This window comes from Stegostoma tigrinum, chromosome 1 (assembly GCF_030684315.1).
Source record: "Stegostoma tigrinum isolate sSteTig4 chromosome 1, sSteTig4.hap1, whole genome shotgun sequence".
In the NCBI taxonomy this organism is placed as follows: Eukaryota; Metazoa; Chordata; class Chondrichthyes; order Orectolobiformes; family Stegostomatidae; genus Stegostoma; species Stegostoma tigrinum.
In genome coordinates this window covers 9,494,253-9,507,534 of record NC_081354.1, presented here as the reverse complement: position 1 = coordinate 9,507,534, position 13,282 = coordinate 9,494,253, and the positions used below count along the sequence as shown (strand labels likewise).

The window sequence follows — 13,282 nt, the reverse complement described above, 5'->3', positions numbered from 1 at the left end:
TGTTTGCTACATGGGGGCCACTTCCAGGCAGCGGCACTGTTCCAGTCAGCATCTGACAACAGGCCTTTGTAGGCCGCTAACTACCTCAAGTGGCAACCCACTCCCTCTGTCTGCTCTTACGAGCTCCCCCTGCAGGATGGTTATGATAGAGCTTGGAAACTGTCATAAATTTACACGTGTCTGTTGCCCCTATTGAGGCCTGTAATTCAGCACCAAGTTTCCAAATCATGAAGCATCAATGATCACTAAATATTGTCTAATCGTAAAGGCGAATTGCTAGATATTACTTCCTTAAGTGCTTCCACTTCGCTAAGGAAGTGTGTAAGGCTCATGCAGCTCTCACCCAGCAAGAGCATGATCCTGCAAAATGCTGGAAATCTGACCCCAAAAAAGAAACAGCTGAAGTCATTCAGCAGTTCAAGCACAATCAATGGAGATAGAAGGAGTTAACATTCTGGGTTGCTGACTTCCATCCGAACAGTTAAGTAGTTGACCTGAAATGTTAACTCTGTTTTTCTCTGCAGATTCTACCTGAATTGCTGAGCAACTTCAGCTTTTTTTTTGTTCTTATCTCATTATCCAAAATTAGAGGACATACATTTAAGGTGAGAGGGGAAAGATATAAAAAGGACCTAGGGGCAACTTCTTTGTGCAGAGGGTGGTGCGTGTATGGAATAAGCTGCCATATGAAGTGGTGAAAGCTGATACATTTACAACATTTAAAAGGCATTTGAATGGGTATATGAATAGGAAGGGTTCAGAGAGATATCAGCCAAATGCTGGCAAATGGGACTAGATTTACATAGGATATCTGGTTAGTACGGATGAGTTGGTTCGAAGGATCGATTTCCGTGCTGGACATCTCTCTTAATCTGTGGCCCTGTTATAGGTAAGATGCTGTCAGTTCAGTCATCCCTCAAATCTGTTCACTAACACCCTCCCCAATACTTCTGTTTGTGATTCCGGTCTGGTGACGTCACCAATTGGAATGTTTTTGCAAGAACCGTCATTGTGAACAAGGAATCTCAGAATTCTGACAGATGGGATAAAGGCCATTTGGCCAACTTGTCTGCACTGGCTCACCAAATTATCGTATCATTCAGTGCCATTTTCCTGACTGCTCCCAAAAGTTACAGCATTTTCCCTTTTCAAGGTAACACTCTAACCGCCTTTTGAATGAACTTGCCTCCGCCAAAATTTCAGGCAGTGCATTCCAGATCCCGACCACTTGCACTGAAAAATCTTTTTCTCATATCACTTTCATTGCTGCTTTTGCCTGTATAAATCTGTGCTCCTCATTGCTGATCATTCAGGAATGGCAACAATTTCTCCTTGTCTACTCTGTTCAGATCCTTTGTGATTTTGAATGCTTAAATTTACGGGGATGTAGTGGCATAGTGGCAGTGTCAGAGGTTAAGTAATTGAAAACCTCAGGCTAATGTTCTGATTGTTTTATTGTCACGTGTACCAAAATACAGTGAACAGCTTTGTTTAGGAGCAGTACAGGCAGGTTAGAAAAGACTTAGAGGGATACAGACTACATAAGGTTATTTGAGGTTAGAGTCCATTCAAAAGTCGGATGATGGCCAGAAAGAAGCTGTTCCTGAATCTGCTCATGCATGTGTTCAGCCTTCTATATCTTCTGTCTTAAGAGTTCATTACCAGAGTGCGATGGTTCTTTGACGATGTTGGCCGTGGCAGCGAGCCATGTAAATAGAGTCCATGGATGGAAGATAATAAAATGTGAGGCTGGATGAACACAGCAGGCCAAGCAGCATCTCGGGAGCACAAAAGCTGACGTTTCGGGCCGAGACCCTTCATCAGAGAGGGGGATGGGGTGAGGGTTCTGGAATAAATAGGGAGAGAGGGGGAGGCGGACCGAAGATGGAGAGAAAAGAAGATAGGTGGAGAGAGTATAGGTGGGGAGGTAGGGAGGAGATAGGTCAGTCCAGGGAAGACGGACAGGTCAAGGAGATGGGATGAGGTTAGTAGGTAGATGGGGGTGAAATCTCCCCTTCCCCCACCGCATCCCTAAACCAGCCCAGTTCGTCCCCTCCCCCCACTGCACCACACAACCAGCCCAGCTCTTCCCCTCCACCCACTGCATCCCAAAACCAGTCCAACCTGTTTCTGCCTCCCTAACCTGTTCTTCCTCTCACTCATCCCTTCCTCCCACCCCAAGCCGCACCCCCATCTACCTACTAACCTCATCCCATCTCCTTGACCAGCCCGTCTTCCCTGGACTGACCTATCCCCTCCCTACCTCCCCACCTATACTCTCTCCACCTATCTTCTTTTCTCTCCATCTTCGGTCCGCCTCCCCCTCTCTCCCTATCTATTCCAGAACCCTCACCCCATTCCCCTCTCTGATGAAGGGTCTAGGCCCAAAACGTCAGCTTTTGTGCTCCTGAGATGCTGCTTGGCCTGCTGTGTTCATCCAGCCTCACATTTTATTATCTTGCATTCTCCAGCATCTGCAGTTCCCATTATCTCCATGGATGGAAGGTTGGCTTCTGTGATGGTGAGGGCTGTGCGCATCACCTTCTGAAGTTTCTTACAATCCTGGCAGCGCAATTGCCATACCAGGCCATTATGCTTTCAGTAGTGCATCTGTTGACGTTGGTATGGGATCTTACGGACATGCCAAATTTTCTGAGCTGCCTGAGGAAGAAGAGGCATTGTTGTGCCGCCTTAACTCGCATTTATGTGGAAAGCCCAGGATAGGTTATTGGTTATTGTCACTCCGAGGAACTTGATGCTGTTCACATTCTCAACCTCAGTTCCATTGATGTAGATGGGGGCGTGTCATCCTTTCTTTGTGAAGGTGATGATCAATGCTTTAGTTTTGCTGGTGTTGAGAGATAGTTTGTTTGCTTTCATTGTACCACATCACCAATCCCCCTATCATCTTTCTGTATTTTGACTCGTCGTTTTTAGATATGTGTCCCATATGGTGCCGTTGCCAGCAAACTTGTAGATCGCTTTTGTTCAGAATTTGGCTAAGCAGAAGGGATCGAATTCCAACCCATGAATGAAGAAATTTTAATTCAATTAAGAAAAAGGCTAGCCTTAGACACCCATGTAACCATGTAATGGGTTGAGGTAAAAACCCATATTCTTTTGGGAAGGAAATTTACTATCCTTACCTGATCCGACCTACATGTGACTCTAGACCCAGAATAATGTGGTTGACATGGGCAATAAATGCTGATGATGCCCATGTCCTACGAATGAATTTTAAAAAATCAGGTTTCCACTTAGCCTTCAAAGAAAAGAGTCCTAACTTCTCTGATCTGAAGTTTGTAACATCCCTATCTGTCGCAACTGGCTATACTGACTCAGATGTAATCTGTTATGTAACTTCCAATATTGCAATTGCTAACAGCTGCTAAGGATTTTAATTTTCAAGTGTAGCCGTTAGTAATTGCCTGCAGTATACGACCAGTGTTGATTATTTTGGCACAAAACTGATGTCCTTTTAGATTCAAATGTTGTATAATGCAATTACTCAAGGTCGGAAATGCAGTGTTTTCTTCAAAAGTCATTGTGGCTGTTTTGTACAACCCAGAGGCTCTGTGAGAATGTGTTTGATAGAACAGAAGGTCTTGAACTGACGGAGATTTTTCTCCTTAGTTTGGCCACATGTTTTGAATAATCGTGCACTGGAAATGTTAGTCTCAATCACTTAAGGCCCGTGCTGCTTAATGTCTGAAGCTTTGCTGCCTCTGCTGGTTGTCTGTAATACTACAGCTGATAGCCAGGTAACGATTTCAGATTTCTATTGAGGGTTTATTTTTCCGCACACTTCTCCAGTGTGGTATCCAGGGTAGAAATGAGGATGTTATTGAGCAGCTCAATAAGCAATGTATTGTGGCTAATAGTTGGTCAAAGTTTAGGAAATTCTGTACGTGCCCTGAGAGAGAATTATTTTGCCACATTTGGATGCGGAAGGAATTTTAGTCAGGAAAGGGAAGGGGGATGTGAATTCATCAAGAGGTTGTGTTGTATGTGGTTGTGATGATAGGAATAGAGAGTCCATTTGGGTCAAGGGGTTGGCTGTGAGCATGTGTAGCAGTGGTTAAGAGATGACAGGAAGTGTAGAGGAGGGAATTAGAGTGGGGTGATGAGAAGATATGGGAAGTTGTTCATTGCACAGACTGGAGGGGAAAGGCTAGGAGAGTTTGATGGAATGTTTGGACATCTAGCAGAATTCCCCTGGTCAAGGCAACCTGATTAATTTACAAAAAGCTTTGATTTTTGTTTGAGTACTTGTAGCATAACTTGGATCCCCATAGCTGCGCGGAGCTGTGCATTGTGAGGAACTTTTCTGTAGAGTTACAAATTCAGTTATGTAGCATTAAGACTTGCATCTGCATTATCGACAGTTTTGCCCTTGGGCTGAACCCGCAGACCTTCTATAAATTGGGAGTGTGTACATTCCAGTGATTTGTGACGTGCATAAACAATTATACTTGGGGAAACACCTTGGCTAAGGGAGGGGAAAATCCTTCATTCTTAACTTTCCAAATTGTTCAGCAACACATTTCAACAGAAACTTTTGTTCATAAATAAAGGAGTAACCGTTCGTTTTTAAAATGGAAAAACTGATAATATATTATTTTATCGGCAAGCAATAACTTGTCTTACAAAGACTTCAGCTGAGGAGCAGTTGAGAACAATTAATCCATTCTCAGTGGAGTTTAGAAGAATGAGGGGAGATCTGATTGAAACTTACAGAATGCTGAGAGGTATGGATAGAGTGTAAGTGGGGGAGATATTTCCATTAGTCGCAGAAATTAGGACCCAAGGGCGCAGCCTCAGTGAAAAGATGATCCTTTAGAACTCGATGAGGAATTTCTTCAGCCTGAGACTGGTGAATCTGTAGAACTCATTGACTTGGTTTCCACAGCCTTCTGTGTCATTGAGTGTCTTTATGACAGAGATAGGTTATAGATCACTAAGGGGATCAAGGTTAGGGAAGTAGGCAAAAGAATGTGTGACGAGATATGCCTTTAAAAAGGATTTGTTTTGTCATGTTTCTTTTGAAAGCAAGCATTGTAAACCTTGGAGCCAAGCTGTCTGCCCTGAGCCCAGCAATATAGCTAGCTTTGGTTTTGTTTTAATGTTGGTAGGATAGCAGCAGCATGAAGGGTCAAGCTCCTGCAGAACCAGGGCTTCAGATTAACCTTCAGTCGCCGTTGAGGTTTGGAAGCTGCTTTTCGCAACTCCCAGCTACAGCAAAGCGCTTGAGTTCTCTCTCATTCTTGTTTTCTCTTGATGTTCTTTCCTCCTGGACTGGAGAAACATTGCATGTGAGACAATCTATTCTACAGAATTTTCCTCTGTAAAGGGTATGTTAATGGGATGTTACTATCTTGGAACAAACAATCAGTAGTAATTTAATAATAATATATTATCTTAAATATTTTGATAAAGTTACAGTTAAGCTAATTTTTAAAAATTCTTATTTCGTCTGTATTTTAACGTATTATGTCAGCATACAATGTGTTTTGCTTCAAGCCCGGTGGTTTGACTAATTACATCTGGAGCACCATGTCTTACACTGGTCTTCAAAAATAAGAAAAAGTTGGAGTCTAGGCTATCTTCTTAACATATTTGGAGGAGGTTTAGCATGGACCATAACAAATGGGATTGAGAAATATTTCGCTTATGATGCAATGGCTGAACACAGTCGATGGACTGAATAGCCTAATTCCATTCCTATATCTTGCTGGCTTACAGTCTATGTGTCTTGCATAAAATGAATCTCCATGGCAGCACAGTGGCTGTATTGTGAGACTGAAGATCCAAAGTCTCATGCAAATAAATCAAAGGCTCGAACTTGAATCCTTCAATAAAATTTAACTTCTGTCAATCAAATAGATCTAGAATTCTTTCTCATTACAAATAAACTGGTAGTCTAATCAATGGCTATGGATTACTGTAAAAGCTCACCTGGTTCTGATGCCCTGAAGGGTGGGGAAACCTGCAGTCTTTACCGGGTTTGGTTTGACACTCCCTGACTGTCAGACGTTTGGCTTTCTACACATGGAGGTGACCTGAGCATTCTGCCGTGTTGTAGCAAACTGTGGCACTTGCAGGATTTCAAGAAGGTGGCTGACCATCACTTTGCCCAAGAGAATTAGGATGGCCAACAAATGCTGGTCTTGCAAGTGATACCCAAATCTTGAAAATGAAATTTCAAGAAATTCTGAGGTACTATAATTAGCAGATGAATCAGTTTCAGAAACAGACCGCAAGCCTTGAGTTATCTGCTATTTGTTGATGTAATGTATCAGCTTTTTATTTCACCCATTCAGTGACAGAATGTGCATTTATTGCCCATTCCTAACTACCTAGAGGTTTTCTCTGATGAAGGGTCTAGGCCCGAAACGTCAGCTTTTGTGCTCCTGAGATGCTGCTTGGCCTGCTGTGTTCATCCAGCCTCACATTTGGTTATCTTGGATTCTCCAGCATCTGCAGTTCCCATTATCTCTAGAGGTTTTCATGTTGCCTGCCTCTATTGTTATGGGCCTAGATTCACATGTAGATCAAATAGATACAGATTGCAGATTTCCTTCCCAATACAACATTAATGAACCAGATAAGTCTTTCTCCCCACAACAATCAATGCCATTAGTCTCTCTTAATTCCAGATTTGTATTGAACCCAAAACTATCATCTGTCATGATGGTGTTTGAATGTGGCTCATTGTGTGGGGTCTCTGGATTAATCTAGCAATAATACCTCAAGGCCATCACTTCCCCTTAACTTATGTTGCAGGGTCAAAATTTTGAATTCAAGTTCTCTGCTATAGTCATAGTGTCATTCATAACTGACTTCAACTTTGTTTGATAGTATTTTCCGCAGGATTCCTTCTGATCACTAAGTTCCACTTGACTAATGGACACTGTAGCTTGCCTCGCGTTGTTGGTACCTTGGCTCTTTTTAATGCTGCTGTGTACAGCTAGGTTCACCTGTTATGATGACCACCAATCTGTCTGGTTTCATTGTTGCAGTGACGGTGAACAGGGCGTTCAGTCCGCGCCATGAGGAAAAGTGGGTGGAGAGGCGCTTGAGGTCATCCTCTGAGGGCACGTCGGGACGGCGATTGAGTCATGGAGTCCGAGATGGGCGAGTTGAAGAATTGCATGGTCTAAAGGGGCAAAGAGCAGGTTCATCATCGTCCAAGATGAACAGTATGGTAGGTACAAAAAGCTCTGCAGTATTACCAATTCCACGTTAAGTGTAATGAAACTGTATCTGTAATTGAACATTCATAGGATGGGAGGTGATGGCTCATGGTATTACCACAGGACTATTAGTTCAAAAACTCAGCCAGTGTTCTGAGATCCGAGTTCAAATTCCACCGTGGCAGAAGGTGGCATTTGAATTCAGTAATGAGAATCTGGAAATAAGAGTCTAATGACGATCATTGTTGATTGTCGGAAAAACCCATTTGACTCTCAGATGTCTTTTAGAGAAGGAAATCTGTCGTCTTCACCAGGCCTGGCCTCCGTGTAACCTCAGATCCACAACAATGACTTAACTACTCTCTAAGCAGTTAGGGACAGACATTGAATGCTGGCCTACCCAGAAACACCCTCATCCCGTAAGTTCTTAAAAAAAAATCAATGGGCAACCTCCCGACCTGAAACATCAACTTTCCTGCTCCTCTGATGCTGCCTGGTCTGCTGTGTTCTTCGAGCTCTATTCTGTGTTATCTCTGATTCCAGCATCTGCAGGTCTTGCTATCTCTGATGTGATAATGTTTATTTACGTTACTTCCTAAGACCAATATCTTGGCCCATTTTATTCTGGTACTCTGATCAATGATCAGAAACTGCAGTGAGGTTTCCAGGACATGAACCTGCTCAATAGCTTCCTGAGGAAGAGTCTGGGAGTTTGAGAACTGCACGTGTAAGCCAGAGTGAACAACCTGCTCTGTATGCAGTAGGTGGAGGTTTAATGTAGGTAATGGGCTCAACATCAAACACATCATTGCGACTTACAGTGCAGACAGTGAAGTCAAGTTGAGCTTCAGGTAGGAAACGCTGAAACCAATGACCTTCAATCATTTTCGTACGTTTGAAGGAAAATTAAAGAGAATGAGAAGAATGGAAATGGAAGCTCATGTCACATTTCTGGCTCAGAAGATCTTTGAGATGAATGGCATGCTTGTTTTGAACCAGTCCACGTCTGTGGGGAGACTGTAGATGTGCATTTTTGTTTTTTGCAGCCAATTTGTATTCATCAGGGTATCTGGGGATCCTGTGTAGGTTGTATTTGACAGTCACACACATCTTTCATCATTTCAACTTCAGTGTAAAATATACCTGTCTCTTCATGACAGGAACCTGATTGGGTCGGTTGCGATACTACTTTCATACGTCATCCCAAAGTTGTTCACCATTAAACTCCTCATCATTTTTAACCTATTCCATCAGCTTCACAGCAGACAGATTAATTTAAATTCAGGACCAAACTGAGCAGGTCAAGCCTCAGGAAAAGCCACACTACTAAACTCCAGGGAATGTAAACCGAGAAGGATGGCATCCTGTAGGAGCAGTCCGATCTTTTAAGGGGCTGACGGTGTGGATGCTGGAAAAAAATGTTTCTTCCATCTGGAATTGAGAACACCTAGCCTTAGTCTGGGAATAAGGGAATGAGATGAGCACTGGAGAAGATCACTGTTAGCTTAGTATGGAGCTGGATGAACACAGCAGGCCAAGCAGCATCTCAGGAACACAAAAGCTGACGTTTTGGGCCTAGACCGTCTTCCCTGGACTGACCTATCCCCTCCCTACCTCCCCACCTATACTCTCTCCACCTATCTTCTTTTCTCTCCATCTTCGGTCCGCCTCCCCCTCTCTCCCTATCTATTCCAGAACCCTCACCCCATTCCCCTCTCTGATGAAGGGTCTAGGCCCAAAACGTCAGCTTTTGTGCTTCTGAGATGCTGCTTGGCCTGCTGTGTTCATCCAGCTCCATACTTTGTTATCTTGGATTCTCCAGCATCTGCAGTTCCCATTATCACTGTTAGCTTATATGGCTTGAAGACGTGAATTGGCCAATCTGGCTTCTATTTCTTCTGGATGCAATCTGTTGAAGGGGTGACTTTGGATCAACAAGTTCACTTTCTGTATTTTATGTTTTTGTTAATGCTTCTCTCTCCCTCCCTCCCTCCCTCCCTCCCTCCCTTCTCTCTCTCTCTCTCTCTCTCTCTCTCTCTCTCTCTCTCTCTCTCTCTCTCTGATAAGAGGGTTATGTGAGTATTTTTTCTGCGATACTTTGGTGTGTGTGTTGTCAGCATGCAGTTTGTTTGATAGGACATTCAAAATGCTTAGTATTGAAAGCTGGCCTAACATGTTTCGCTTTGAGCGTGTACAGGAAGCCTGGCCTGGCAGGAAGAATAAAAGGGCTGAATATTATTTAAACAGAGAAAGACTACAGAAAACTACAGCACAGAGAGATTTGGGATCCTACTGAATACATGATTCCCAAAAAGTTAACATCAAATTCAGCAGGCAATAGGAAAGCAAAAACATAGCTTGCTGGGAAAACTCAGCAGGTCTGGCAGCAACTGGAGAGAAAGTAGAATTAACATTCTGTTAATGACTCATCTTCAGAACGGGAAAGACCAATGGATTGTTGGTCCTTATTTCAAAGGGAACAGACAATAAAAGCAGGATAATCTTGCTACAGGTATACAAGGAAACAAGTATGAACACATCTGAAATACAGTGGACGGTTTGATAAGCCTTTTCTAAGGAAATTAGAGGCAGACCAGAGAAGGTTCACTAAGCTGATCCCATGGTATGGAGGGATTGTTGTGATGATGAGAGGTTGAGTTGATTGAAGTATAGAAGAATGAGAGGAGACCTCATTGAAACATACAAGATGCTGGAAGGATTTAACAGGGTAGCTGGTGAGATTGTTTCCCCCTGTGGGAGTCTAGGTCCGAAGGCATAATCTCAAGGTAAGAAGTCACTCATTTAAGACAGATGCAGAGGAAATCTCTTCATAGAGAGGAATGAATCTGTGGAATGTTCACAACATAGAGCTGTCGAAGTCATCAAATATTTTTAAGATTGAGATAGATTTTTAGTCAGTAAGGGAATTGAGGGTTATGGAGGTAAGGCAGGAAAGTAAGGTTGAGTTTTATTAGATTAGCCACGATCTCATTGAATGGCAGATCAGATTTGATGGGCTGAATGGTCTGCCTCTGCTCCTGCATCTTGTGCTCTTGTACTGTTTGAAATGCTCAATCACCCTCTTAAATTTATCTTGCTTTGAACTATCCCAGCTTCAGTGAGAAAACAATGACCACATTTAGAGTACTGAAAATTCCTATTGTGCAACAAATCCCTTGAAATTCAGATCACTAATTGAGGTGGTGACTGTTCTTCGTTCATGGACAGTGAGCAGACAAGAATGCTTTGCATATGGGCAGGTAAAGAAGGCCCCAGAGAAAAGTGATATCGGATTGACATAAAGGCTGTTCATGGTCAATTAGTTATTTTATAAGCTATTCCTGTTATGCACCTTCATTTTAAACCCCAACATCACTTAAGGGATTTACACAATATTTTGATGCTTCATTGTTAACTGGGCATTTTGCTCAATATTTAGGAGAAGTTTATATAATGGTGTACATGCATGGCTGCTTAATGTCCCCCTTAGTGAGATTTGTTGTAATTCCCACAGTACATGGTAGGATCATTTTACATTGGTTTAAAAGTGAATGTACAGTACAAAAAGTGTTCAACCTAATTGTCTATGTTGGTTTTTGAGTCCCCTCTCAGATAATTCCCCTTCGCTTATGTAACATATCTCTCCACTTCATTCTCCCTCTAGACTTATGGAATTTCCCCTTTCATATATTATCACATTCTCTGATTGTCAGCGTGGTTTTTCTTTGCCATTTTCTTCACTGCTTTGAGGATTTTCCTACTCTGTGGAGAGGTGAAGGAGAAGGCAGATATCTACCTTCCTGGTGTCAGCCAATCCCCAGAACATGAGCTGGGTGTCCGTTCTCCCCACACAGCCTGGGCTGTTTGAATCCTGGAACTCTCATTGCCTTGCATGATGTCAGCATGTGTCAAGCAGGCAATGTGCATGACAATTTAGTGGTCAGGTCTGGTGATACTAGCTGTTATTACTTCCTAATTAAACATCATAATGAATTGTTTTCATAAAATGGTTACAGAGGGAGGCTATTTCACCCGTTCTGTCTACACTGACTCTCTACGAGTGTTTACGTTAGAGCCACCCTCCAGCATCTCCCCATAATCCAGCATTTTCCTTTTCAAATAATAATCCATTTTCTCTTCAATGCCTTGATTGGCCCTCCCTCCTCCACCCTCTCAAGGAATGCGTTCTGCATCTGATGCCCTCCCTGTGTGAAAATGTTTTCCCTCATGTCTGTTATGGTATAATAAAATTAATTTGTGTCATGATGGTGGAATCGACATGACACTGACGTTAGTGAGATGGAAGACACCAGTCTAAACTGAACATGTGAAGAGAGAGGCCTTGGACATTGCATTAGGGCTAGCCTTGAGAACCAACTATGTACAGATGTGATGTTTCTTTTTTAAAAAGATACATAAAGAGCTGAATGGCCTTGCTCAGAGTCATGAAGCATGGAAATTTGGCACATATCCCTCTAAACCTTCCCTATTCATACACCTGTCAAAAATGTCTTTTAAATGTTGTGCCTGTGTCTGGCATTTCTTCCCATACACAAACCACTTCAAATCCCTTGTTTTTCTCCACTCACTTTAAAAATATAACCCTAGTTTTGAACTCCCCCGCTATTGGGAAGAGGCCTTTGCTACTCAACTTGTCTCTGTCCCTCATGATTTTATAAACCTCTAAAAGGACGCCCCTTAACTTCCTATGCTCCAGCGGAATTTAGTCCCAGCTAATCCAGTCTGACCTTGTATAAAACCCTCCAGTTTGGGCAACATCCTTGTAAATCTCCAGTTTAATAATATCCCCCTTACCAGGGCAACCAGAACTGTCCACCGTACTCCAAAAGTGGCCTCACCAACATCCTGTACAGCCTTTAATTTGATGAACCAATTCCGATATGTAGTGATTTGAGCAACAAAGACAAGTGTGCTAAGTGCCTTCTTAATCACAGTGTCAGCCTGTGAGGCAACTTTCAAAGAACTATGTACCTGTGTATAATTGTATAAGTCCTGCCCTTGTTTGTTTTACCAAAATACAATATGTTGTATTTATCCAAATTAAACTCCATCTGCCAACTACAGATAAGAAGCAAGCACTTTCTAGAATAGTGTATGTGCAGACACCCATGACTCAAGATACTCCAAATTGATTTCCCAATGTGCAGGTATGGGTATTGACTTAAAATACAAGATGAAACATCTCTGATGAAGGGTCTAGGCCCGAAACGTCAGCTTTTGTGCTCCTGAGATGCTGCTTGGCCTGCTGTGTTCATCCAGCCTCACATTTTATTATCTTGGAATCTCCAGCATCTGCAGTTCCCATTATCTCAGATGAAACATCTCCCCTGTTTTGTTTACCAATGGCATTTGTGTTGTTTGGTTCTCGATCACTCTATTAATGGAAGCTGTTTTGCTTGGCGTTGAAGTATACAAATTGTGATGTTTTGACTAGCAACATAGCAATGATCAATAAAGGTAAAATATTGTGAATGCCAGAAATGTGAAATACAAACAGAAGGAGTTGGAGAAAAGTAAACAGGTCTGGCAGCATCTGTGGAGAGAGAACTAATTAATGTTTGAGTAGAGTGATTTTCACAAATGATTTAAACTTGGATATGATTTGAGATACTTCCACTTTTGAATATATTTATCGAATTGGTAAGTTGTTAGCATCTGTAGCACACCTTTCCTGACTGCAAGAAGTCCTGAAGCATTTTATAGTATATCATGTGCTTTTCAACAAAATTCCCTATTCATACGAGTGTAAGAAATAGGAGCAGGATTAGACAGTATGACCCTCCAAGTTTGCTGCACCATTCAAAGTGATCATGGTCGCAAACTGCATCTTCCTGCCCACCCCCCTGATCCCTTGATTCTCTGAGAGAGAAAATCCTCTCCCCGCCTTAAATATATTTTAAGCAACTGTCTGGGATAGGAAATTCTAAAGATCCTTCGAGTGAAGAAATTTCTCCTCAACTAAGTCAAGTTTGGTCTGTTATCCTGAGACCATGGCCCCCTATTTTAGATTCTCTGAGCAGCAAAAAATCTCTCTATTCTGTCAAACCCCATCAGAATCTTGTATGTTT

General features: G+C 42.4%; 1 protein-coding gene across 2 annotated transcripts in view; it reads left to right on the top strand.

The window, feature by feature from the left end:
• ccser1 (coiled-coil serine-rich protein 1) overlaps positions 1–13,282 on the top strand; it is a 1,213,403-nt gene that overhangs the window by 214,606 nt on the left and 985,515 nt on the right. For both annotated transcript variants that reach the window (XM_048537406.2, XM_059650255.1), the window contains one exon: positions 7,020–7,204. In XM_048537406.2, the coding sequence (XP_048393363.1) occupies positions 7,020–7,204 (185 nt within the window). The remainder of the gene's footprint in view (positions 1–7,019; positions 7,205–13,282) is intronic.